General features: G+C 51.1%; 2 protein-coding genes across 3 annotated transcripts; both read left to right on the top strand.

The window, feature by feature from the left end:
* Positions 1 to 6: 6 nt before the first annotated feature.
* On the top strand, positions 7 to 3,764 carry LOC140897517 (zinc finger protein 707). Its single transcript, XM_078848553.1, has 6 exons — positions 7 to 206; positions 756 to 919; positions 1,102 to 1,189; positions 1,721 to 1,847; positions 2,370 to 2,476; positions 2,791 to 3,764. Exons 3-6 carry the CDS (start codon positions 1,166 to 1,168, stop codon positions 3,088 to 3,090), a joined length of 558 nt encoding a protein of 185 aa, XP_078704679.1. The 5' UTR covers positions 7 to 206; positions 756 to 919; positions 1,102 to 1,165; the 3' UTR covers positions 3,091 to 3,764.
* LOC144929323 (uncharacterized) lies at positions 1,009 to 27,258 on the top strand. 2 transcript variants are annotated; one of them, XM_078848551.1, is made up of 4 exons: positions 1,009 to 1,157; positions 19,204 to 19,334; positions 19,962 to 20,075; positions 20,364 to 25,108. In XM_078848551.1, the coding sequence occupies exons 1-4, from the start codon at positions 1,009 to 1,011 to the stop codon at positions 23,489 to 23,491; spliced, it is 3,522 nt and encodes a 1,173-aa protein (XP_078704677.1). In that variant the 3' UTR covers positions 23,492 to 25,108. The 2 variants fall into 2 exon arrangements, with proteins under 2 accessions (XP_078704677.1, XP_078704676.1); XM_078848550.1 differs by lacking the exons at positions 1,009 to 1,157; positions 19,204 to 19,334; positions 19,962 to 20,075 and adding an exon at positions 27,207 to 27,258 and having other exon boundaries at positions 20,094 to 23,497.
* The last annotated feature ends 1 nt before the right edge of the window (position 27,259 follows it).

Here is a 27,259-nt window from a genome sequence, read left to right as displayed (position 1 = left end):
CGGGGACTCTGGCTCCCGACGAGATCCCCGAGCCCCGGCGGCTGGTGCTGGGAGCCCGGAGCCCGCGCTGCAGCCGGGAGAGGGGAACCTCCAGCCGGGCCCTGCCCGCTGCTCCCCGGGAGCCTCTCCCAGGGCAGAGCCCCCAGCCCGGCCAGGGCCCCTTCCCGGCCCGGCCCCTGCCCCGGGGGGCCCCGCTCGGGGGCAAGGTAAGAGAGACCCTCCCATCCCCCCCTGCAGCGGCCCCCCCCGTCACATCTGGGCTGCAGGGGGAGGAGGATAAAGAGGGGCCGGAGACGGGTGCAGGGGATGCCGGGGGCAGGCTGGGATGGGGGCAGGGGTGCACGGAAGGGAAGATGGGGCAATGGAGGAGGATCGGGGGACTGCGGGGCTGAGGGGAGCGAGGTCGGGAATGGGGGAAGATGTGAGTGGGGGGCACAGCGAGGGAAAGGGGGGATGTGGGGAGGCGGGCGGGGGGAGATGCCCAGGCAGCTTCTCCGCCCCATGGGACACGAGGTGGGAGGGGCGGAGAGAAGCTCTTCTCCTGGAACTGGTCAAACCAGCTTTGGGAGCGATCAGGGGACTAACCCCTCAGGGTGCAGAAGCTACAAAGCAAAAACCGGGTGTCCACCCGCCCCCCCCCCCACACACACACACCCTGCTCAGAGTGTGTCATTGTCAGACACCCCCGTGCTGGTGGGGTCAGTGTCTCATGAGTGTTGGGGTCTGCCCGAGGTTCTCGTCTAATTTCCCTGCAGGATTCAGATCTCAGCCACACCAGAGTGAGACCGGAGTCACTTCTGGCTCAGGCAGGGGGATGGGCCAATGGGATCAGTCTCTGCCTGCCTGTCCCTGGGGGCTGCCGCGGGAGTCCAGGGCAGCTCATTCATCAGGTGTTGTCACCAGAGGGCTCCAGCTATTGGTAAGGGAGAGGGGCTTACACTGCAATGGGGGCCAATCCCCCAAAGTGGCTCTTTGGGTTCTTCCCTTTTTTTAACATTTGGCTCAGAGATGCTGTTACTGGGAGGCTCTGAAGAGTCTGGGGGGAATCGGGGTGTGACATGGACAGAAGCCCCTTCTGTAACCTCCCTCTCGCCCCGACAGGCTGAGGAATCAGGTCCACGTTTCACTAAAGATCGGCCAGTCTTCCAGGAGACAGAGAAGGGAAATGGCTGTGATGGAGCCAGCTCAGGTAGGGGATTTTCAGGGAGCTGCTGGGCGGGTGAGGGAGAGGCAGGGAGGAAACAGGGTGTGAGAAACCTGCTGATTTTCTGAGTAGGCCCATTGCTGGAAGGAGAGCGGTGGAGGGGACATTCCCCCAATTCTCAAACAGGATATAACCCCCTTACACAGGGCTGGGAACATTGTCCAAACTCCCAATGCTGGAGTCTGACCTTACTGGCCAGAGGCTGCTGTGAAATACGAAGGGAAGCTGTCAGGATTCCTGTCCCTGTCCCTGGCTCAGAGCTCTGCTTCCCGTCTCAGCCCGTGGCTGGCAAGCGTGTGGGAAATGAGGAGACCCTCCCCTTCTCCGTGTGCTGTGGGGACATGGAGCTCTCACCGTCTCCCAGTCCCTGGAACCTCCTGGCTGCTCTGAGCAGGGTGCCTGTGGGATTGTGCTACTCTGGCCCACCCACAGCTTCACATTTTTCTTTCTTTGCCATGATTAGTGGGATTGTGGCTGGGGCAGCAGGTGCTGAGTGGGGGACTCTTGTTGTTTCAGATGCCGGTGACCTTGGAGGAGGTGGCTGTGTATTTCACCCAGGGGCAGGAGGCTCTGCTGGACCCCGCTCAGAGAGCCCTCTACAGGGACGTCATGCAGGAGAACTACAAGACGGTGACCTCGCTGGGTAAGGGATTCTTGTCCCCTCCGTTATTGGAAGCCGTGGGGCCTGTGTATCTGAATTTGGTCAGTTTCTTCCCTGGTCAGTGAGATCAGGGGCGAATGGGTTCCATTATGCACAGCTGCCATGAGAGACACTTGCATCTCCGTGCCCCCTCCAGGAGGACATGGTAGTCAAAACCCAACGGACCCCCCTCCCTGGGAATAGCTCCAGCTATGGAGAGGGCTCTGGGGTCTGCAGGTTTATAAAGAGGAGGGGTTTAAGTCCAGAGCTTTGTGTGAGTCAGCAAAGCCCTCAGAGTACACAGATCCTGGAACGCCTAGTAAGGGTGTAGTAATAATTCAAATCACCTCCCTAATAAAGTCCCCCTGCGCAAGGGGGCTCAGTGATCCTGTTCCCATCCTCTTGGATTTCTCGTTCCTCCAGCAGAGCACAGGGACAGGTTCCACTCACGGAATGTCCTTTGTGACAGATCCTCCACCAATGCTCCATGCACCCTGATCTGGTCTGATTCCACCCTCTGCACAGGAGTTCCCATTTCCAAACCTGAGCTGATCACCCAGCTGGAGCAAGGGGATGAGCCGTGGGTGCCCGATCTCCAGGCCTGTGAGGAAGGAAGGGATGCACCCGCACAGGTGAGGACTGACACAGAGACCATCTGGGGAATGAAGGAAAAGTTTGAGAATCCCCAAATAAGGTGTGAATAACGCCCTCAATTCTTCCTCATCTCAGCCAGGACAGGGCTGTAGTCAGCAGTTATCGCTCACGGCATTCCACCCAGCCTCTTAGCTGCAGGAGTTTGTTTCCCAGCTTTCCTTCCTTGTCAGTGTTTGGGTGGGATGTGGAGGCAGAATCCAATTGCTCAGTCTTTCTGTTGGGTTTCCCTCGGTGCTATTCCTCTCTCTCCCTTGCACAATGACTCCTGTCTCAGTTGAGTCTCTCCCAGCAGGTGCTGAGTGAGGGAGTGAGAATGAGGAGGGGAATCGTCATCAGGAAGTCCCTGGAGAAGTGCAACCACAGGGGCCCTTGGTGGGAGGAGCTGAAGGGAATTTTTATGACTGCACGGAAGAGGGAGAAGCCTGGGGAAATTGGCACAGGTCAGAGAGGCTTCTGGGAAACCTCCCCAGGAACAAAGTGGATGAATCTCTTAACAGTGGAGGAGGAGATGAAGATCCCAGAGCGCAGCAGACAAATCCCAAGGAAGAGACACCCTGGCACTGCCTTGAGTGTGGGAAAGGATTCATTGTGAGATCACGGCTTGTGACACATCAGACAATCCATACTGGAGAGAAACCCCTTCAATGCTTGGACTGTGGGAAAAACTTCAATAAACTCTCAGATCTTAATAACCATGGGAGAAGCCACACTGGAGAGAAGCCCATTCAGTGCCTCGAGTGTGGGAAACGTTTCAGTTAAAGGCAGCATGAACATCACATAAGAAAAGCCACACAGGAGAGACACCCCACAAGTGCTCTGACTGTGGGAAAAGTTTCATGCAGAGGTCACACCTTGTTAAACATCAGGCAATCCACACAGGAGAGAGACCCCATAAGTGCTTGGACTGTGGGAAAACTTTCAGAAGAAGTTCAGAGCTTGTTTATCATCAGATAATCCACACAGGAGAGAGACCCCACAAGTGCTTAGACTGTGGGAAAAGTTTCAGACAGAGATCATACCTCATTAAAAATGGGAGAATCCACACAGGATGGACGTGGTCCACTCCCAATGACTGATGAGGAGGGGTCAATACCAAGAGAGGGAAATTGGTTTTGTAGTGAGCCAGCCACTCCCAGTCCCTATTCAGGCCCAAATTGATGGTGTTAAGTTTGCAAATGAATTGTCGCTCTGGAGTTTCTCTCTGAAGTCTGTGTTTGAAGTTTTTTGGTTGAAGGATGGCTACTTTTAAATCTGTTATTGAATGTCCAGGGAGAGTGAAATGTTCTCCTACTGGCTTTTGTACGTTACCGTTCCTGATGTCGTATTTGTGTCCATTTATTCTTTTACATAGAGACTGTCCGGTTTGGCCAATGTACGTGGCAGAGGAGCATTGCTGGCCCATGATGGCATAGATCACATTGGTAGATGTGCACGTGAATGTGCCCCTGATGGTGTTAGGGAAAAAGGGTTTCCCTCCCGTCTAGGGTTGGGGGGGAGCCTTCCCTGGACTTCTGTATTAGCCAAACAAACACAGAGTCAGGACTCTTAGATAAAATGAGGCACTTTAATGCTAGCAAGTACGACAGCTGAAGGGCTCACCAATTCCTACACAGAGGAATTTTCCCAGAGTGGAGGTCTTTGGGTATTTTCCCAGAGTGGTTTTACCTTGGGAGTGCAGTGACCTCTTCTCTACGCACAAGGGGGCCTTAACAAGCAAGTCTGGGCGATGGTTTGGGATCCACTTCCTAAAATCCATGGGTCCCCTGCCCCTTTTTCCCTTTTGGCCGTACCACGCCAAACCATTTTGCCAAGAATCAAGGAGTACTGGAACCGGCAAAATGGGGAACCCTTGCAATGAATGTGAGGAGAAGTCGGAACGCACCCAACAGTCACTAACATTCCAGGAGTTGGTTAGATTTTGGGCTAATTGTAAAAACGTGTTTTTGTCCCAACTCCCTAGGGCAAGGTTCCAGGTTAATGCCCGTAACCGTACATACATTGTAAACACTAACAACTACAAACAAAACACAAGGCAGTACAATTTGTAACAGTATAACCAATGTCCCAGAATTCTGTAACTGCTTCTGATCCCGCTGACCGACCGGTACACAGTTCATGTAGGAGCGGCGGTTGTGATGGCAGTCGTTGGAGACGTTGGAGCAGGAACCTTTTTACAGTGGCTGCAGTGCACCCATCTATCAATGCCCTCGATCTTTACCGCAGTCGGAGTAGTCAGAAGGACTTGAGCAGGGGCCGACCACCGTGGTTCCAGGCAATGCTTCCTTCGATGGATTTTAACACAGACAAAGTTACCTGGAAAAAGAGTGTGTCCACAAGTATCAAGTGGTAAAGGTTGGGCATCCTTTACTTTGGCCCACGCGTCACTTAACGCATCTTGCAACATGCGACAGTAACCCGCCAACTTATCTTGTCCCGCCATTAACGACGTTTTCGCTGGGACAAATCCGTTTGTATTGGTTAGGGGGATTGGCAAGGGTCGGCCAAATAGAATTTCAAACGGTGTCAGCCAGTGTTTCCTATGGGCTGTATTATACTGGTTGGTTAACACTATGGGTAACACTTCAGGCCACTGTAATCCAGTTTGCTCACATAGCTTTGCTAATTGGGTTTTGATCAGCCCATTCACCCTTTCCACTTTTCCTGAGCTTTGTGGATGATAGGGGGTATGCAAGGCCTGTTTTATGCCTAAGGCTTTCGCTATATGCTGAATAATTTGGGAAGTGAAATGGGGTCCTTGGTCACTTTCCAAACGAGTCATTACTCCAAAGCGGGGAATAATATCCTTGAGGAGACACTTTGCTACGGATACTGCATCTGCTTTTCAGTATCCGTAGCAAAACGGATGTGGGGAACGCCTCAACCCACCCTGAAAAAAGGTCAACCAGGACAAGCAAGTGTTTTCGTCCTGTCACTGGTGGTAAATCCATGAAGTCCATCTGGACCACAGCAAATGGGTACTCAGGTAGTTTGCTATGTCCCATAACTTGTGGTTTGATTGCTCCCTGATGATTATATCGTTGACACAACCCACACTGTGCAATGACGGCCTTTGCAGCTGCATGGACCCCCGGAGCGAAAAACAATTTCTCCGTCTGAGCCACCAATGCCTATAGCCTTTACAGTTGCAGAAGTAGTAGGGAGGTTGGGGTCCTGTAGAGTACTTCTATCTGCTCCGGTGTCAACTAACATTGAATAAGTTTTTCCTCCCACCACAACGGGAAGTTCCAGATGGTTTGCATCCAGCTGCACTGTCCAAGAAGTGGAGGGGGTTTCCGGCGGGGGGAGCGAGGCATTGTGGGCAGCTAGCTTTCAATCAGTACCTCCTTCTTCTTGCCCCTTTTCCTGAACCCTTTGGTAGGCTTGCATAAGAGGGTCAGCTGACTCGGGGGGGTAATTCGGACACTGGGCAGCCCAGTGTCCCTTTTGCCAGCACCGCCGGCACTCATCTGGCCCTGCCCTCCCGGGCTGTGGCTGGAAGTTCTGACCTTATGGTTCCCATCCCTGGGTAGAGCTGCCTCCCCTTCCGCCTCTTCCTCGAAAGCCTCCCCTCCTACGGCTGGCGTCTCGTCCCCGAGAGCTGTCTTGGAACCCTTGCAACTGCAGATCAAGAAGCTTTTCGGACCTCCTAGTGTCCAATTCCTTTCTATTCCTCCAAGCATGGGCTGCTAAACCCACCACCTCCTCCAGCGTTTTGTTTTCATAAGCTGGTTGACTACACACATACTTCCGAGCGAATGGTAATAAGTTTTTTACATACTGGCTGATCACTTGTGTTTTTGCTACAGGGGAGGCTGGATCTAAACCGCCATGGTTTTTTGAAACCTTACTCAGGCAGTGGAAAAATTCCCCTGGGTGTTCATCGTGCTTCTGAACACATGCATCCACCTTTCCCCAATCATAAACAGGCTTAGACTTCTCCTCTAATGCTTCTAAAATTCGCTTTCTCATATTATCCCACACACAAATGTTTTCCGGAACATCCCAATCCATTTCAGGTTTCCCTTGCGGATATGTCTCCTTGCCTTGTACCATCTCTCTGGCTTTCTTATACACCGTTGCCTTCTCACCCTCACTTAGTACTTGATTCAAAACCATCTCCACATCATCATAGTTACAATTATACATTGTGAAAATACCCTTCAACTTTTTAATAAATTCTTCCGGACACTTTCGAAATGGGGGGAAAGTAGCTGACCAATTCATTAGATCCGTGCTGGTAAAAGGGACATACACCATTTGTGTTCCCCCCACACCACTTGGTAGTTGTCGCATAGGCATTTGGACTGCACTAGCCATCACAGCACCAATAACTTTTGCCTGAGGTGTCTCTTGAGAGCGGGTTTTAGCAGGCGTCGCATCACTGAGGTGTCGCGGATCAAGATTTGCCACCTCCCTTGTAGAGGTGCCAGCCTCCTGAGCATCCCCCTGCTCTGTGTCGGATGTGGGTGCATCAGTAGCTAGCGGGAGAGCGGGGCCGCTCCTCTCTCTGTAGTGCGCCCGGTCACTCTCCGGGGACGTGGGTGCGTCGGGGCCGGGCGGTGGTATCCCACCCCATATCCAGGTACATTCTTCCAGTGGTATAGGATCCCCTGCTTCTTTCAATGGGAGTTGGGGATAAATAGACTTTGGCGTTTTTGGCTTCCGGTCAGCATCACCGGATCCTGGATTATAGGGTGGAGGCCGCATGCTTTAAGTTTTTCTTCCTCAATTCGTAAACTAGTAGTTCCACTGGTGCTTTTGCGCCGTTCGGCCTCTCTTATCCATACATCTGAATACTTTAGTTGCTGCGGTTTCAAATCATACAGTGCTTTCCGTAGTTGAACAACAGTATGTAACTCAAATGTTCCTTCCCCCGGCCAGCGATTTCCTGGCTCTGGGTCGTCTTGCGTCATTCCCACCCAGGGACCTTGACACAAAAATATAAACTTATACACAGCTTTGTTGCTATCCGATTGTAAGGCCTTGATATCCCTATCATAATGTTTTAACATATAGCCCAGGGGCGTAGAAGGATCGACAATTCTACTGGACCCCCCTTCCGTCTTTTCCAAAAGACAGAACCCCTGACTGTTGTCTAGACAATCACAAAGGAAAAATTCAGAACTCACCAAGTTCCCACCGGCCGGTGTTCACCAATAGGTTTGGACCCTAGTGCCTTTAGGGATGCCTTATTTAGCCGAAGCAGCGGGTGGAAGCGAGACGGGAAGCCTTCAGGGTTAAAGCAACCCAGGTGCCAGCAAGAAGGATTCAGAGTCCCAACCGTCCACCGGTCCGGAGAAGCGGCAATCCCGGACGAGCCCCCAATTTTGTTAGGGAAAAAGAGTTTCCCTCCCGTCTAGGGTTGGGAGGGTAGCCTTCCCTGGACTTCTGTATTAGCCAAACAAACACAGAGTCAGGACTCTTAGATAAAAAGAGGCACTTTAATGCTAGCAAGTACAACAGCTGAAGGGCTCACCAATTCCTACACAGAGGAATATGGCGAAGCCCAGAACAAAGAACAAGGTAGAGCTTTGATAGCTTGGTTCAACATACTTTGTGATATCTCTTCCAGTTCAAACCGGTCAACCCCTGTTGGTCTGAGTCTTGAGGTATGAACATGGAGGCCCATCTGTATAAGGAATTCCTTCCCCAAACGGGGAGTACAGGTTACACATAGTTCAAATTCTTTCTACCCATAAACATAGGGAAAGGACAGATAAGCATAGAAAAAAGACAGAAGCCTAGCTTTACATGATTATAGGGTTGTTTTCTGGTTCTTTATCAATGGCGTGGCTGTTATGGTTGGGTCCTATGATGGTGTCGCTAGAGTAGATACGGGGACAGATTTGGCAATGGGATTTGTTGCAGGGATTGGTTCCTGGGTTAGCATTTCTGTGGTATGGTGTGTAGTTGCTGGTGAGTATTTGGTTCAGATTGGGAGCTGTCTGTAAGCGAGGACTGGCCTGCCTCCTACTGTCTGTGAGAATGAGGAATCGTTTTCCAGGATAGGTTGTACATCGTTGATGATGCGGTGGAGAGGTTTTAGCTGGGGGCTGTACATGATGGCCAGTGGTGTTCTGTTATTTCCCTTGTTGGGCCTGTCCTGTAGAAGGTGACTTCTGGGTCTCCATCTTGCTTTGTCAGTCTGTGAGTATTGTAGTTTTAAGAATGCTTGATAAAGATCTTGTAGGTGTTTGTCTCTGCCTGAGGGATTGGAGCAAAAGTGGTTGTATCTTGGGGCATGGCTGTAGACAATGGATCGTGTGATGTGTCCTGGATGGAAGCTGGAGGCATGTAGGTAAGTATAGAGGTCAGTAGGTTTCCAGTATAGGGTGGTATTTATGTGACCATCACTTATTTGCACTGTAGTGTCCAGGATCTCTTGTGTGGACTGGTCCAGGCTGAGGTCGATGCTGGGGTGGAAATTGTTGAAATCCAGGTGGAATTCTTCAAGGGCCTCCTTCCCATGGGTCCATATGATGAAGATGTCATCAATGTAGCGCAAATAGAGGAGGGGGCGCTCTGGGACGAGAGCTGAGGAAGCGTTGTTCTAAGTCAGCCATAAAGATGTTGGTATGCTGTGGGGCCATGCAGTGCTGCTGACTTGAAGGTATAAATAGTCCCCAGATCTGAAATGGTTGTGGATGAGCACAAAGTCACAAATCTCAGCCACCAGGTGTGCCGTGGCCTCATCAGGGATAATGTTCCTGACAGCTTGTAGCCCATCCTTGTGTGGAATATTGGTGTAAAGAGCTTCTACATCCATGGTGGCCAGGATGGTGTTTTCAGGAAGATCACCAATACGTTGTAGTTTCATAGAATCATAGAATCAAAGAATATCAGGGTTGGAAGGGACCTCAGGAGGTCATCTAATCCAACCCCCTGCTCAAAGCAGGACCAATCCCCAATTAAATCATCCCAGCCAGGGCTTTGTCAAGCCTGGCCTTAAAAACTTCTAAGGAAGGAGATTCTACCACCTCCCTAGGTAACGCATTCCAGTGTTTCACCACCCTCCTAGTAAAAAAGTTTTTCCTAATATCCAACCTAAACCTCCCCCACTGCAACTTGAGACCATTACTCCTTGTCCTGTCATCCGCTACCACTGAGAATAGTCTAGATCCATCCTCTTTGGAACCACCTCTCAGGTAGCTGAAAGCAGCTATCAAATCCCCCCTCATTCTTCTCTTCTGCAGACTAAACAATCCTAGTTCCCTCAGCCTTTCCTCATAAGTCATGTGTTCCAGACCCCTAATCATTTTTGTAGCCCTTCGCTGGACTCTCTCCAGTTTTTCTACATCCTTCTTATAGTGTGGGGCCCAAAACTGGACACAGTACTCCAGATGAGGCCTCACCAATGTCGAATAGAGGGGAACGATCACGTCCCTCGATCTGCTGGCTATGCCCCTACTTATACATCCCAAAATGCCATTGGCCTTCTTGGCAACAAGGGCACACTGTTGACTCCTATCCAGCTTTTCATCCACTGTCACCCCTAGGTCCTTTTCCGCAGAACTGCTGCCTAGCCATTCGGTCCCTAGTCTGTAGCGGTGCATTGGATTCTTGCATCCTAAGTGCAGGACCCTGCACTTATCCTTGTTGAACCTCATGAGATTTCTTTTGGCCCAATCCTCCAATTTGTCTAAGTCCCTCTGTATCCTGTCCCTACCTGCCACCATATCTACCACTCCTCCTAGTTTAGTATCATCCACAAATTTGCTGAGAGTGCAATCCACACCATCCTCCAGATCATTTATGAAGATATTGAACAAAATCGGCCCCAGGACCGACCCTTGGGGCACTCCACTTGATACCGGCTGCCAACTAGACATGGAGCCATTGATCACTACCCGTTGAGCCTGACAATCTAGCCAACTTTCTACCCACCTTATAGTGCATTCATCCAGCCCATACTTCTTTAACTTGCTGACAAGAATACTGTGGGAGACTGTGTCAAAAGCTTTGCTAAAGTCAAGAAACAATACATCCACTGCTTTCTCTTCATCCACAGAACCAGTAATGTCATCATAGAAGGCGATTAGATTAGTCAGGCATGACCTTCCCTTGGTGAATCCATGCTGACTGTTCCTGATCACTTTCCTCTCATGCAAGTGCTTCAGGATTGATTCCTTGAGGACCTGCTCCATGATTTTTCCGGGAACTAAGGTAAGGCTGACTGGCCTGTAGTTCCCAGGATCCTCCTCCTTCCCTTTTTTAAAGATGGGCACTACATTAGCCTTTTTCCAGTCGTCCGGGACTTCCCCCGATCGCCATGAATTTTCAAACTAATGGCCAATGCCTCTGCAATCACAGCCGCCAACTCCTTTAGCACTCTCAGATGCAACGCATCCGGCCCCATGGACTTGTGCACGTCCAGCTTTTCTAAATAGTCCCTAACCACTTCTTTCTCCACAGAGGGCTGGCCACCTACTCCCCATGCTGTGTTGCCCAGCGCAGCAGTCTGGGAGCTGACCTTGTTCGTAAAGACAGAGGCAAAAAAAGCATTGAGTCCATTAGCTTTTTCCACATCCTCTGTCACTACGTTGCCTCCCTCATTCAGTAAGGGGCCCACACTTTCCTTGGCTTTCTTCTTGTTGCCAACATACCTGAAGAAACCCTTCTTGTTACCCTTAACATCTCTTGTTAGCTGCAGCTCCAGGTGCGATTTGGCCCTCCTGATTTCATTCCTACGTGCCCGAGCAACATTTTTATACTCTTCCGTGGTCATTTGTCCAATCTTCCTCATCTTGTAAGCTTCTTTTTTATGTTTAAGATCCGCAAGGATTTCACCGTTAAGCCAAGCTGGTCGCCTGCCATATTTACTATTCTTTCGACACATCGGGATGGTTTGTCCCTGTAACCTCAACAGGGACTCTTCGAAATACAGCCAGCTCTCCTGGACTCCTTTCCCCCTCATGTTATTCCCCCAGGGGATTCTACCCATCAGTTCCCTGAGGGAGTCAAAGTCTGCTTTCCTGAAGTCCTGGGTCCGTATTCTGCTGCTTACCTTTCTTCCCTGTGTCAGGATCCTGAACTCGACCAACTCATGGTCACTGCCTCCCAGATTCCCATCCACTTTTGCTTCCCCTACTAATTCTTCCCGGTGAATTGTGAGCAGCAGGTCAAGAAAAGCTCTCCCCCTAGTTGGCTCCGCCAGCACTTGCACCAGGAAATTGTCTCCTACATTTTCCAAAAACTTCCTGGATTGTCTATGCACCGCTGTAGTGCTCTCCCAGCAGATATCAGGAGGATTAAAGTCGCCCATGAGAACCAGGGCGTGCGATCTAGTAGCTTCTGCAAGCTGCCGGAAGAAAGCCTCATCCACCTCATCCCCCGGGTCCGGTGGTCTGTAGCAGACACCCACCACGACATCACTCTTGTTGCTCACACTTCTAAACTTAATCCAGAGACACTCAGGTTTTTCTGCAGTTTCGTACCGGAGCTCTGAGCAGTCATACTGCTCCCTTACATACAGTGCTACTCCCCCACCTTTTCTGCCCTGCCTGTCCTTCCTGAACAGTTTATAACCATCCATGACAGTACTCCAGTCATTGAGTTTTCCCACCGAGTCTCTGTTATTCCAATCACGTCATAATTCCTTGCCTTCACCAGGACCTCCAGTTCTCCCTGCTTGTTTCTAAGGCTTTGTGCATTTGTATATAGGCACTTGAGATAACCTGCTGATGGCCCCTCATTCTCAGTTTGAGGTAGGAGCGCTCCCCGCACAGACGTTCCTGCCTGTGCTTCCTCCCGGTATCCTGCTTGCTCACTTACCTCAGGGCTTTGGTCTCCTTCTCCCGGTGAACCTAGTTTAAAGCCCTCCTCACTTCCTCAGGAAGTCGGTGGTGTCTCGAAGACAGCTGGGAGTGCTGGTAGCATAGGGTGTGAGGAGAGAGTCCACATCGCCAGATAATCCTGCTGTAAGAGTGCCGATGCCTGAGATGATGGGGTGTCCCGGGTTTCCAGGTTTATGGATCTTGGGTAGCAGATAGAATACCCCTGGTCGGGGCTCTAGGGGTCTGTCTGTGTAGATTTGTTCCCGTGCTGTTGCAGGGATTTGTTCCCGTGCTGTTGCAGGGAGTTTCTTGAGCAGTTGATGTAGTTTCTTTTGGTACTCCTCAGTGGGATCGGAGGACAGTGGCCTTTAGATTGTGGTGTTGGAAAGTTGCCTGGCAGCCTCCTGTTCATAATTGTTAGGGGAAATTAACCCTGTTAGCATATGTGACTCCATTTTGGGTTTCCTGTCGGCCATTAACTAGAAGCGAGCACACCACGTACCAAGGGAGGAGGATCCTTCAGGGTGGACAGTCTGGACAGTTTCAAGAGAAGAGAAACAAAGGAGACAGGAACCAGCCGACATGCCTGAAATAGCTGCTAATTCAGCGTTTTTGCAGCGGGAAGGTGGCTACAGGGGACTGGTGATAGATAAGGAGAAGGCCTGTTTATTGGGTTAGGCCTCCCCCACCCCACCCCCCGCCCCGAGGCACACAGGCAGGATGTTTTGCCAACAGTATATAATCTTTGTGTAACCTGTAATCGGGGTCCCGCTCTGCTTAAGAAAACGGTACCACGCTCGAACGTAATAAACCTACAAACTCTGAGACACTCTGCAGTCTGTCTTTATTTGGTTGCCTCAGCCTAGAAACGAACTGTGTCTGTCCTAACTGGAATAATTCGTAATAGTTGCTGTGAAATATGAAGGGAAGCTGTCGGGATTCCTGTCCCCATCCCCAGCTCAGAGCTCTGCTTGCCGACTCAGCCTGTGGCCGGCAGGCATGTGAGAAATGAGAAGACCCTCCCCTTCTCCCTGTGCTGGTGGGACAAGGCGCTCTCACCGTCTCCCAGCCCCTGGAGCCTCCTGGCCGCTCTGAGCAGGTGCCTGTGGGATTCTGCTACTCTGGCCTTCACTCTTTTCTTTCTTTGCCATGATTAGTGGGACTGTGGCAGGGGCAGCAAGTGCTGAGCGGGGGACTCTTGTTGCTTCAGATGCCGGTGACCTTGGAGGAGGTGGCTGTGTATTTTACCCAGGGGCAGGGGGCTCTGCTGGACCCCGCTCAGCATCTGATGCGTTCTGACCAGTGTTCCCTCAGTTTTTACGTCCAAGTGCGGAATGAATTTGGTTCTACGCACCAGTATGTGACACATCATCTCCATATTGGTGCACAGAACAAAATTAATGGGGTGGGGGTGGGGCCGAGGGATTCGGAGTGTGGGAACTGGCTCAGGACTGGGACAGGGATGAGGTGCAGGGGGTGAGGGCTCTGGATTCAGGTGCAGGCTCTGGGGTGGGGCTGGGGATGTGGAGGTTGACGTGTGAGAGGGGGTTCAGGGCTGGGACAGAGGGATGGGGTGCGGAGGGGTGAGTGCTCTGGCTAGGCATGTGGGGGTTGGGACTGGGGATGAGGGGTTTGGGGTTCAGACTGCAGTGGAGAGAGGACTCCCCCAGCCCTCTCTCACCACAGGAGTTTGGGGCCAGGTCAGAGGCAGCTCTCCACAGCCACGGCGGCTCCTGTGGTCCTCGGCCATGCTGAGGGAGGGGTTCCACTCCCCAGCAGCTCCAATGGACCTGGGCCAAGCCTGGGGAGGGGCTCCTCTCCCTGCCTGCCTCCACGGCCCTCCATAGCCTGCAGTGCAGCTGCGTAGCCTGCCGGGAACACAGTTTCTGACGCCTGACCTCCCTTTAGCAGAGTGATTGCTAGTCCCTGAGTTCCCCCTTTGGGGCCAGGTTGTCTCATTCCCAGATAGTCAAGCATTTACTGCTTTTACATTTTATCCCTTATGGGCCAGAATTAACCAGATGCTAAAAAGGTGGGAGAAGGGACAGTAAAATGTGGAGTTTTCGCTTCTGTGCTATTTCAGGGCAACGGGGTGAGTGCGAGAGATTCCCTCCTTCCCCTCTCACTGTCACGCTCCTCTCTCCACACAGCAGCCTCTGTCCCAGCCATGGAAAGTTTAACCTGCCTCCGTTCTATCCCTCCATCTCCCACGGTGTCACGTACCACCCTGTCCCTGGCTCTCCATGCTTAGGAGTCACAGCTTTGATGTCTATGATCTTAGTCAGACTCCGGAGGGCTGGAGAAGGAAGTGTCACAGACACTTGGAGTTGGCAGGGAAATCTCAATGAACTTCAAAGCACAGTTGGATCTTCAGATCTTAGAGCCCCATTTCCATCTATTGGTAAAATTGCTTCCCGGCTTTTTCTAGGTTTGGTCCAGATCATTTGTAGATGGGAAGGTTGTTTTCTCTTTCGTTCTCTTTCTTTTATGATGATGCTAAAACTTTTGTTACTAATACAGCCGAATAATGAGGCGAGAAGCAAAGCTGGTTTAGCCACTGGAGAAGAAAATGGGTAAATTTCTTCCCCGGATTTTGAGTCTTAAAGGATTCTCTGAGATTTCCACCAACAGGAAGAAAGGGGTAAACAAAGAAACTTACAATTCATCTGTAGTACAGTGTGTAGCTCACTTATGCCACGGAGTTCCCTGACCCCATGACCCAGCAAAGACTTTTCAAGTATATAGGATCCAAGTACAAGAAGTGGAGAAAGGGGTTCTGGCCCCATCTCTACTCAGGGCAGCAAGATCCCTTGAAAGACAGTAGGAGCATCATTGAGCTGGGGGAGTGGTCCGAGCTGGAAGGCTTTCCAAAGAGCATGGACTGCTGAAAGCTTTTGGGTTAGAGAAATCCTTTTGTTTGTAAGGGTACGTCAACACTGCAAACTTAAGTTGACCTGTATTAGGTTGACTTATAACCACTCCAGTAATGATTGCGGTCGATGATGTCCACACTGTCCTCCTTGGGTCGGTGGGGTGTGTCCTCACCAGGAGCACTTCCACCGACCTAGGAGGGGCAATGTGGGGAACTGAGAGCCCGCTCTGCCAACTCCAGCAGCATCTCTCTCCCAGGAACGTGGCTGCGGTACAAGCTCTGTGTGAATTGCTCCCCATCTAGACCCCGTTCCCTGCTGGGCTGCCCCCCCCCCACTCCCTCTTCCCCATAAAGAGCGAGGGAGGCCACCTGGAGCTTCTCCCTCCTCCGCCCCCCCCGCACCATTCCCCTCCCAGTTTGACACCAGACCATAAATAACTACTCTGAGTGCAGTCTTTAGTTGTGCACCCACTTTACAGTAGTTTCATCTCGACCAATGAATTCTTCCCTGCTGGTCAGAACTGAGTCTAACCCACCTGCCCCCTGGTTCCTTCCTCCACCATCGGAAAGCAGAACTTGTCCCTGACGCGTTCCCAGCACTTCTGGCACAGTGGGTGCTGTTAGGGTGACCAGGTGCCCGGTTTTCAACCATGAAGTCCAGTGGAAAAGGGGACCTGACAGTGTCCGATCACATCTACTGACCGGACAGCCAAAGTCGAGTTACTGCGGGTGGGGAGGCACTGGGTCATCACTCCCATTAGACCCAACTCAGCCGGGGCTGCCTCCTACCTGCACTGGGCAGCTGCAGCTCCCAGCCCCGGCTCCACAGACAAGCCCTTCCTGACCTAGGCAGGGAAGGGGGAAAGAGAAGTGGAGGGCGGGTAGACCCTTGGAGGAAGAGGTGGAGTCGGAGCAGGGCCTTGGAGGGAAGAGGTGGGGCAGGGTTGGGACCTTGGGGGGAAGAGGCGGGGCAGGGGAGGTTGCAGCATTCCGACTTGAGTGTCCATTTTTAAAATATTTCCAAATTGGCAACCCGAGTCGCTAGCTGAGAGGTTGAAAAAATTTTTAGCAAACGTAGAAATACCGTTTTTCACAGCAGCGGATTTACTAACTGCCAATAAAGAAACTATGATTTTCATGTTTATAGGAGTAAGGGGATTGTTGGCCCCTTACTGAAACTTAATGGGTTGGCCATTACTTAGGCCTTCCCCGAACACCAAAAGAAAGGGGGAGGGCCAATGAGAAATGAAGACCCTGAGACTGATGGGGGTGGGGGTGGGGGAGGGGCAATGCTGTAGGTCAGCCTGATTGACAGGGCAGGCAGGCCAATGAGGGAGTCAGCAGCCAGGTCCTCTCCTTTGTGTCAGCTGGAGCTGGCTGGGCTAGAGCAGAGCAGGAGGGGCTAAGGAGAGAGGAGGGCTGGGCTGGGCTGGAGGCAGAGGGAAACTGGAGCAGCCGGGAGCAGTGAGCGAAGGGGACCCTGGGCAAAGGGCCCAGGGGAAGGAGAGGCCCTCAGCCAAGAGGCCTTGCAGGCCAGACTGGGTGGGGGATCATAACCCTGACAGGAAGCAGCTGATGCTAGGAAGAAGGGTCCTGCCACCTAGAGCCTGAGGCCAACACCAGAGTTAGTGTCTAACCCTGGGCATGCCTGCAGCACACCCAGGGCCTGGGCAGGAGGACTGGGACGTGGGAGGGACAGACTGTGAAGTGCCCTGGCATTCCAGAGAGGGTTGTTTGGGGTCCCCCCCCACAGAGCGAGGTGACATGTTTTCCTTTCATCTTTTCCACTTTTCTCTTTATTTTTATATTACTTTCTGTTTAATAAATTGTATTTGTTCTTAACTCTGTGCAATGATCAAGGAAGCATCCAGAGTGGAGAGAACACCCCACAGTGGGGACAGCTTTCCTGAGTGATCACAAGATTGGGGGTCGAGCACCTCAGGAGCCCTGGGCCCAGCCTTGGGGTTACGGGTCCAGAGTGGAAGCGGGCTGGCGGGGGAGAGGGGAGGGGTCCTCGATGTCATGCAGGCCTCTGGGTAAAGGACTCAGATCCTTTTGCTTGCCAGTTCCTCTGGTGCTCGGTAGAAGGCAGAAAAGTTCCCCACACTAGGGGGAGTGTTCCCCCCTCTTACCTCTGTGCATATTGATTGGTTTCTACTAAAGTTAATTAGATTATAGGGGCAAGTGTGAGAGCGGGCACCAGCGAGAGTTGCTGGCCACACTCTGAGGCCACCAAATTTGGTGGTGAGAACCCCTGGGCAAGATGCTCATGATGGTCCCTTGTGACCTTGGAGCCTGTGAGTGTAACAGGAGCCGGGCACAGGGATGCTGATCCTTCGGTGAGTTGATCGCTAGGACCCAGGAGCGGCTGGGGGGCGGCTCTGGGGGGAGCGATCGCGGGGCTCAGCCCGGCCCAGGAAGTGACTCGCAGCCGCTGCGGGGACTCTGGCTCCCGGCGAGATCCCCGCGCCCCGGCGGCTGGTGCTAGGAGCCCGGAGCCCGGGCTGCAGCCGGGAGAGGGGAACCTCCAGCCGGGCCCTGCCCGCTGCTCCCCGGGAGCCTCTCCCAGGGCAGAGCCCCCAGCCCGGCCAGGGCCCCTTCCCGGCCCGGCCCCTGCCCCGGGGGGCCCCGCTCGGGGGGAAGGTAAGAGAGACCCTCCCATCCCCCCCTTGCAGCGGCACCCGCCCCCGTCACATCTGGGCTGCAGGGGGAGGAGGATAAAGAGGGGCCGGAGGCCGGTGCAGGGGATGCCGGGGGCAGGCTGGGATGGGGGCAGGGGTGCACGGAAGGGAAGATGGGGCAATGGAGGAGGATCGGGAGACTGTGGGGCTGAGGGGAGCGAGGTCGGGAATGGGGGAGGATGTGAGTGGGGGGCACAGCGAGGGAAAGGGGGGATGTGGGCAGGCGGGCGGAGAGAAACTCTTCTCAGCTTTGGGAGTGATCAGGGGACTAACCCCTCAGGGTGCAGAAGCTACAAGGAAAAAACCCAAACCCCCCACCCGGCTCTGAGTGCGTTATTGTCAGACACCCCTGTGGTTGTGGGGTCTGTGTGCCCTGAGTGTTGGGGGCTGCCCAGGGCCGTGGTCTGATTTCCCTGTAGGGTTCAGATCTCAGCCACACCAGAGTCAGACCGGAGTCACTGCTGTCTCAGGCAGGGGGGTGCGCGGATGGGCCAATTGGGTTAAGCCTCTTCCTGCCTGTCCCTGGGGGCTGCCGGGGGAGTCCAGGGCAGCTCAATCTTCAGGTGACACCACCAGAGGTCTGCAGGTATTGTTAAGGCAGAGGGGTTTACACTGCAATGGGGGGAAATCTCCCAAAGTGGCCCTTTTGGTTCTTCCCTTTTCTTTAGCATTTGGCTCAGAGATGCTGTTAGTGGGAGGATCTGAAGAGTCTGGGGGGAATTGGGGTGAGACACGGACAGAAGCCCCTTTTGTAACCTCCCTCTCGCCCCGACAGGCTGAGGAATCAGGACCACGTTTCACCAAAGATCGGCCAGTCTTCCAGGGGACAGAGAAGGGAAATGGCTGTGTTGGAGCCAGCTCAGGTAGGGGATTTTCAGGGAGCTGCTGGGCGGTGGAGGGAGGAGAGAGGGTTTGATTAACCTACTGATTTACTAAGTAGGCCTATTGTGGCAGGGAAAGGGGAAGGGGACATTCCCCCATTTCTCAGGCAGGATATAACCACCTCGGCAGGGCTGGGAACATTTTCCAGGCTCCCAGCGCTGGATCCTGAACCCACTTGCCTGGGGCTGCTGTGAAATATGAAGGGAAGCTGTCAGGATTCCTGTCCCTGTCCCCAGCTCAGAGCTCTGCTTCCTGTCCCAGTCTGTGGCTGGCAGGCGTGTGGGAAATGAGAATATCCTGCCGTGCTCCTTGTGCTGGGGCGGACAGGGAGCTCTCACCTTCTCCGCCCCCTGAAGCCTCCTGGCTGTTCTCAGCAGGGTGTGGGTGGGATTCTGCTACTCTGGCCCTCCCACAGCTTCATGTTTTTTTTTTCCTTTCCCATGAGTAGTTGGATTGTGGCTGGGGCAGCAGGTGCTGAGTGGGGGACTCTTGGTGTTTCAGATGCCGGTGACCTTCGAGGAGGTGGCTATTTATTTCACCCAGGGGCAGGGGGCTCTGCTGGACCCCGCTCAGAGAGCCCTCTACAGAGACGTCATGCAGGAGAACTATGAGACGGTGACCTCGCTGGGTAAGGGATTCCCGTCCCCTCAGTTATTAGAAGCTGTGGGGTCTACGTGTCTTAATGTGGTGAGGTTTTTCCCTGGTCAGTTACAGCAGAGGCGAATGGGATCCATAATGCACAGCTGCCATGTGAGAAATACATGCATTTCAGTGCCCTCTCCACTGGGACACGGGAGTCAAAACTCAATGGACAAGCTAAACCATCCCCACCCCTCCAGCTTTCAAAGGGGCATGAATCCGCATTGTTTTTTCTTCTCTGTATTGTTTCTTGGCTGCACATACAATCTCTGTTCATCTCCCTCCTTGGGAATAGCTCCAGGCATGGGGAGGGCTCTGGGCTCTGCAGGTTTAGAAAGAGGCAGGCTGAAGTCGAGACCATTGTGTGAGTCAGCAAGGCCCCCAGAGCGCACAGATCCTGGGAACGCCTAGTGAGGGTGTAGTAATAATTCAACTCACCTCCCCAGACAATGTCCTCTGCATAAGGGGGCTCAGTGACCCTGTTCCCATCCTCTTGGATTCCAAGTTCCTCCAGCAGAGCACAGGGACAGGTTCCACTCACGGAACGTCCTTTGTGACAAATCCTCCACCGATGGTCCATGCACCCTGATCTGGACACATTTCACCTTCTGCACAGGATTTCCCATTCCCAAACCTGAGCTTATCGCCCGGCTGGAACGAGGGGAAGAGCTGTGGGTGTCCGATCTCCAGGATTTCAAGGACAGAAGGCTTCTGAGATGCACCAGCAAAGGTGAGGACTGACAGAGAAACCATCTAGGGAATGAAGGAAAAAGTTGAGAATCCCAAAATATGATGTGAGTAACGCCCTCAGTTCTTCTTCATCTCACCGAGAGCAGGGCTATGGTCAGCAGATATTCCTCACACCATTCCACCCTTTCTGTCTCTCCTTTCTTGTAAGTGTTTGGGTGGGATGTGGAGGCAGAATGCAACTGCTCAGTCTTTGTGTTGGCTTTTCCCTCAGTGCTATTCCTCTTTCTCCCCAGCACAATGACTCCTCTCTGGATTGTGTCTCTCCCAGCAGGTGCTGAGCGAGGGAGTGAGAAGAAGGAGGGGAATCATCATGAGGCAGTTCCTGGGGAAGTGGAACCACAGGGGACCTTTTTGGGAAGAGCTGAAGGGAATTTTTCCCATTGCTGGAATCAGAGAGAAGCCTGGGGAAATTGGCACAGGTCAGAGAGGCTTCTGATAAACCAACCCAGGAAGAAAGTGGATGAATCTCTTAACGGTGGGGGTGGAGACAAGAATCCCAGAGAGCAGCAGACAAATCCCAAGGAAGAGACACTCTGGCACTGCCTTGAGTGTGGGAAAGGATTCATTGTGAGATCACAACTTGTTACACATCAGACAGTCCATACGGGAGAGAAACCATTTCAATGCTTGGACAGTGGGGAAAGCTTCAATAAGCGCACAGATCTCAATGACCATGGGAGAAGCCACACTGTAGACAAGCCCATTCAATGCGTTGAATGCGGGAAATGTTTCAGTTCAAAGTCAGCACTAGATTCACATGAGAAAAGCCACACAGAAGAGAGACCCCACAAGTGCTTGGACTGTGGGAAAAGTTTCAAGCAGAAATCAGACCTTGTTCGTCATCAGGCAATCCACACAGGAGAGAGACCCCATAAGTGCTTGGACTGTGGGAAAAGTTTCATGCAGAAATCATGCCTTCTTAAACATAAAAGAATTCACAAAGGAGAAAAACCCCACAAGTGCTTGGACTGTGGGAAAAGCTTTATATGGAGGTCAGACCTTGTTATTCATGAGGCAGTCCACACAGGAGAGAGACCCCATAAATGCTTGGATTGTGGGAAAAGTTTCATACACAGGTCACACCTTGTTAAACATCAGGCAGTCCACACAGGAGAGAGACCCCATAAATGCCTGGATTGTGGGAAAAGTTTCATACACAGGTCAGACCTTGTTCAACATCAGGCAGTCCACACAGAAGAGAGACCCCACAAGTGCTTGGACTGTGGGAAAAGTTTCAAGCGGAAATCAGACGTTCTTAAACATAAAACAATTCACAAAGGAGAAAGATCCCATAAGTGTTTGGAGTGTGGGAAAAGTTTCACAGTGAGCTCAAGCCTTGTTAATCATCAGAGAATCCACAGTGGAGATAGACCCCACAAGTGCTTGGACTGCGGAAAAAGTTTCACTTCGACATCAGCCCTTAGTTATCACCAGAAAAGGCACACAGCAGAGAGACCCCACAAGTGCTTGGACTGTGGGAAAAGTTTCACTTGGAGATCAGCCCTTGGTTATCATCAGAAAAGCCACACAGGAGAGAGACCCCACAAGTGCTTGGAGTGTGGAAAAAGTTTCAAGGGGAAATCAGGCCTTGCTTATCATCAGAAAAGCCACACAGGAGAGAGACCCCACAAGTGCTTGGACTGTGGGAAAAGTTTCAAACTAAGGTCAACCCTTCTTCAACATCAGGCAGTCCACACAGGAAAGACGCCCCATAAGTGCTTGGACTGTGGGAAAATTTTCATGCAGAAATCTTACCTTCTTAAACATAAAAGAATTCACAAAGGAGAAAAACCCCACAAGTGCTTGGTCTGTGGGAAAAGTTTCAGATGGCGGTCAGAGCTTGTTAATCATCAGGCAATCCACACAGGAGAGAGACCCCACAAGTGCTTGGACTGTGGGAAAAGTTTCACTTCGAGTTCAGGCCTTGGTAATCATCAGAAAACCCACACAGGAGAGAGACCCCACAAGTGCTTGGACTGTGGGAAAAGTTTCACTTCGAGTTCAGGCCTTGGTTATCATCAGAAAAGCCACACAGGAGAGAGACCCCACAAGTGCTTGCACTGTGGGAAAAGTTTCAAGGGGAAATCAGACCTTGTTCGTCATCAGGCAGTCCATACAGGAGAGAGACCCCACAAGTGCTTGCACTGTAGGAAAAGTTTCAAGCGGAAATCAGACCTTGTTCATCATCAGGCAATCCACACAGGAGAGAGACCCCACAAGTGGTTGGACTGTGGGAAAAGTTTCATACTAAGGTCAACCCTTGTTCAACATCAGGCAGTCCACAGAGGAAAGAGGCCCCATAAGTGCTTGCAGTGTGGGAAAAGTTTCAAGCGGAAGTCACAGCTTGTTAATCATCAGGCAATCCACACACGAGAAAAACCCCATAAGTGCTTGCAGTGTGGGAAAAGTTTCAAGGGGAAATCAGGCCTTGTTCGTCATCAGGCCGTCCACACAGGAGAGAGACCCCACAAGTGCTTGGACTGTGGGAAAAGTTTCACTTCGAGTTCAGGCCTTGGTTATCATCAGAAAAGCCACACAGGAGAGAGACCCCACAAGTGCTTGGACTGTGGGAAAAGTTTCACTTCGAGTTCAGGCCTTGGTTATCATCAGAAAAGCCACACAGGAGAGAGACCCCACAAGTGCTTGGACTGTGGGAAAACTTTCACTTCAAGTTCAGGCCTTGGTTATCATCAGAAAAGCCACACAGGAGAGAGACCCCACAAGTGCTTGGACTGTGGGAAAAGTTTCAAGGGGAAATCAGGCCTTGTTCGTCATCAGGCCGTCCACACAGGAGAGAGACCCCACAAGTGCTTGGACTGTGGGAAAAGTTTCACTTCGAGTTCAGGCCTTGGTTATCATCAGAAAAGCCACACAGGAGAGAGACCCCACAAGTGCTTGGACTGTGGGAAAACTTTCACTTCAAGTTCAGGCCTTGGTTATCATCAGAAAAGCCACACAGGAGAGAGACCCCACAAGTGCTTGGACTGTGGGAAAAGTTTCACTTCGAGTTCAGGCCTTGGTTATCATCAGAAAAGCCACACAGGAGAGAGACCCCACAAGTGCTTGGACTGTGGGAAAAGTTTCACTTCGAGTTCAGGCCTTGGTTATCATCAGAAAAGCCACACGGGAGAGAGACCCCACAAGTGCTTGGACTGTGGGAAAAGTTTCACTTCGAGTTCAGGCCTTGGTTATCATCAGAAAAGCCACACAGGAGAGAGACCCCACAAGTGCTTGGAATGTGGGAAAAGTTTCACTTCGAGTTCAGGCCTTGGTTATCATCAGAAAAACCACACAGGAGAGAGACCCCACAAGTGCTTGGAATGTGGGAAAAGTTTCATACGGACGTCAGACCTCGTTAAACATGGAAGAATCCACACAAGATTTAAATTTCTTTGACACATGGTAAGAAAGGGTTAAGCAACTTGTATGTAATTGACTCAGATTCAACTTTTAGAATGAGATTTTAAAAGTGTTTCCACCTTCATGAAGCTAGAGTTTAAAATGTAAACATGTTAAAGACTTGGAAGAGGGGTAACTGTCCTGGTCTGTTTAGCTATATGTTTTTAGAGGTTAACAATTTATGGAAAGGGTTCCTGTATTCTGTTAATTCAGAGATTATACCCATCGCTCATGTCACCTGCCCAATTCCAGCTCCCTCTCCTTGAAATCACTGGGGTTAGGGGCTGAAGGATGGAGGGAATGTTTATAGCTGAAATCACCAAAATGTGTTTTGCAAGGTTAATATCAGTGAGATCTGTTCCTCTCTCCTGCTCGGACATTTTCTCTGGGGATCCCACAGACAGAAAGGAGCAGGTGTTACCATCTTGGGTTCCGATCGCAATGGTGACTGTCTACACTAGTAATTCTCAAACTGTGGGGCATGTCCTCCCAATGGAGGCACAGGAATATGTCAAGGGAGGCGTGACCTCTGGCTGGGACTCTTGAAGAAGGACCTGGCCTATCTGGGAGTTGGGGATAAATGCTCAGGCTCTCAAAAGCCAGGTGGAGCAGCAAGGCAGAAATCAGGGTGGCAATGGGGTGATAAGTCTGCTGTGAACAGTGATGTTGACGAATATCACTTTTCACTCGGTCACCCTTACTTCTGTGCTGCTGCTGGAGGCCTTCAGAGCCGGGCGCATTGCCAGCAGCGACTCTGCCTTTAGAGCTGGGTGGCCATATATGTGCTTGTGAGGGCGGGGGCGTAAATGACCACACACACAAAGAAGGGGGGGCCAGTGAAACACTTTTGAGAACCACTGGTCTACACTCTTATGGCCACCACGTTTACAGAAGGATAAATCTTCTCCAAAGTATGTCTTGTGAAGTATCCTAGGAAAAGTTATCAAGTGGTGAATATTATTGTCCTGTTGAAATGTGTCTATCAGCGCTGTCCATGGAGCTCTGAGAGTTTGCTGTACATTTGTTACATGCTGGAAAGCTGGAAAACGCCCAGAATGAAGACTCACTCTTTAGAGACAATGGTACCTGCAGACCAGCTAGGTGCTAAGTGGCCCTTAATTGCTTAGCTGGCCATTCACCAGCTGTGGAGCTGTGAACAAGAGAGTTACAATTCACCAGAAGGACGGCTGGATGCTCACTTTGGCCACAGACTGATTGTTGCCTGCCCCCTGGCTGGAGCTTGAATCTCAAAGAAGAGAATGGTATAAAAGCAGAAGGGAGAATTGCCTCCATTTTCACCTCTCCTCTCCCATCTTTACAGAAATCAAGGATATGCCTTGAAAGGCCACAGAGGCCTTGGACTGGGGAGGATGCACCAAGGCGGGAAGGAAATCCCTCCTGGGTACGAAGAACTGTGAACCGCTTGCAATAGCGGGCGGGGTGCGAAAACCTGCTTGCTTTGCATTTTCCTTAGATTGGTAAAATTTACGATTTAAAATGCATGTTTTAACTGTATAGATTTAACTAGTTCTGACCTTTCACATCTTTCTCCCTTGTGATCCCTGAAAACCTCCTTGTTCCAGTTAATAAACTGATTTTAGTGTTTTGTCTGGACCTGTGTGTTTTCCTTGAAGTGTTTGGGGGATTTGACTTGAGAGAACAAGGCTACGACCTAATCCGACCCCTTTGTCGGGGGGGCGGGGGGGGTGACCCACTAATTATTGAGTTTGTCCAGCAGAGTGAACAGACTGAGCAGTCCAAGATGCAGATTCCGGGGGTGCAAGGCTGGGAGTAGAAAAGTGGCTGATGTTGCTGAGTCCTTTAGTAACTTCATGAGTGTCTGGCTAGTCACAGTCAGTACAGTGCAGCCAGTGGCTGTGTGTGAGCAGAGCGTGGAGGGGTTTGTTGTTTACACAGCGATGCAGCAGGGTGGATTTGATTTAAACCACTAGTCTGGAAGACTCGATTTAATCATGGTATTCTACAGAAAAGTGCATTCTTGGTTTTTATAATCTTAATAGATCATAGAATCCTAGAATATCAGGGTTGGAAGGGACCTCAGGAGGTCATCTAGTCCAACCCCCTGCTCAAAGCAGGACCGATCCCTAGTTACATCATCCCAGCAAGGGCTTTGTCAAGCCTGACCTTAAAAACTTCTAAGGAAGGAGATTCCACCCCCTCCCTAGGTAACGCATTCCAGTGTTTCACCACCCTTCTAGTGAAAAAGTTTTTCCTAATATCCAACCTAAATCTCCCCCACTGCAACTTGAGACCATTACTCCTTGTCCTGTCATTTTCTATCACTGAGAATAGTCTAGAACCATCCTCTTTGGAATCACCTCTCAGGTAGTTGAAAGCAGCTGTCAAATCTCCCCTCATTCTTCTCTTCTGTAGACTAAATAATCCCAGATCCCTCAGCCTCTCCTCGTAAGTCATGTGTTCCAGTCACCTAATCATTTTTGTTGCCCTCCGCTGGACTCTCTCCAATATTTCCACATCCTTCTTGTAGTGTGGGGCCCAAAACTGGACACAGTACTCCAGATGAGGCCTCACCAATGTCGAATAGAGGGGAACGATCACGTCCCTCGATCTGCTGCCAATCCCCCTGCTTATACATCCCAAAATGCCATTGGCCTTGGCTACAAGGGCACACTGTTCACTCATATCCAGCTTCTCGTCCACTGTCACCCCTAGGTCCTTTTCTGCAGAACTGCTGCCTAGCCATTCGGTCCCTACTCTGTAGCGGTGCATTGGATTCTTCCGTCCTAAGTGCAGGACTCTGCACTTGTCCTTGTTGAACCTCATCAGATTTCTTTTGACCCAATCCTCCAATTTGTCTAGGTCCCTCTGTATCCTATCACTACCCTCCAGCATATCTACCACTCCTCCCAGTTTAGTGTCATCTGCAAACTTGCTGAGGGTGCAATCCACACCATCCTCCAGATCATTAATGAAGATATTGAAGAAAACCGGCCCCAGGACCTACCCTTGGGGCACTCTGCTTGATACTGTCTGCCAACTAGACATGGAGCCATTGATTACTCCCCATTGAGCCCGACAATCTAGCCAATTTTCTACCCACCTTATAGTGCATTTGTCCAGCCGAAACTTCTTTAACTTGCTGACAAGAAGACTGTGGGAGACAGTGTCAAAAGCTTTGCTAAAGTCAAGGAACACCACGTCCACTGCTTTCCCTTCATCCACAGAGCCAGTTATCTCGTCATAGAAGGCAATTAGATTAGTCAGGCATGACTTGCCCTTGGTGAATCCATGCTGACTGTTCCTGATCACTTTCCTCTCCTCTAAGTGCTTCAGAATTGATTCCTTGAGGACCTGCTCCATGATATTCTACACAACTCAGAGATAGATGTAGGTTGCATTTTTAGAAGGTACACACTATACATTTTAAAACACCGATTTATTTGCAAACTTTTGAGGTTAGTTTTAAAGCTAAATCAGACAATGAATGATTGTTTGGTTATTTCATTTCATTTATTTGCATTTGGTTATTTCATTGTTTGGTTATTTCATTCATGCCACCCTGTGGAGGAGAACATCACCAGACAGACGTTTAAATTGTTTTATTTCACTAAAACAACCACGTTAAGTATTCTGGATTTTTTTCTTCAACAGGAAAGATATAATATTTTAACAGAAAAGCATATGTCCATCGTTTCTCACATTTATCTCCAAACTTCTTCTCCTTGTCCAGATTTATTCCGCCTCCAACAGTCTTCTATTCATTCAACTTTTTGAAACTTTGCA

This window comes from Lepidochelys kempii, chromosome 14, assembly GCF_965140285.1.
Source record: "Lepidochelys kempii isolate rLepKem1 chromosome 14, rLepKem1.hap1, whole genome shotgun sequence".
NCBI classification, from domain to species: domain Eukaryota; kingdom Metazoa; phylum Chordata; order Testudines; family Cheloniidae; genus Lepidochelys; species Lepidochelys kempii.
The sequence above is the reverse complement of the archived record's forward strand: the minus strand, read 5'-3'. Positions and strand labels throughout refer to the sequence as shown.

Excerpts from the sequence above, each read along its gene's own strand:
- LOC144929323 (XM_078848551.1), top strand. The coding sequence starts at position 1,009 with ATGCTGTTACTGGGAGGCTCTGAAGAGTCTGGGGGGAATCGGGGTGTG. Across the intron at positions 1,158-19,203 it reads CCAGTCTTCCAGGAGACAGA|TCAGATGCCGGTGACCTTCG; the intron begins GAAGGGAAATGG and ends ACTCTTGGTGTT. Across the intron at positions 19,335-19,961 it reads TGAGACGGTGACCTCGCTGG|GATTTCCCATTCCCAAACCT; the intron begins GTAAGGGATTCC and ends CCTTCTGCACAG.
- LOC140897517 (XM_078848553.1), top strand. The coding sequence starts at position 1,166 with ATGGCTGTGATGGAGCCAGCTCAG. Across the intron at positions 1,190-1,720 it reads CTGTGATGGAGCCAGCTCAG|ATGCCGGTGACCTTGGAGGA; the intron begins GTAGGGGATTTT and ends TTGTTGTTTCAG. Across the intron at positions 2,477-2,790 it reads GAAGGGATGCACCCGCACAG|GTGCTGAGTGAGGGAGTGAG; the intron begins GTGAGGACTGAC and ends CTCTCCCAGCAG.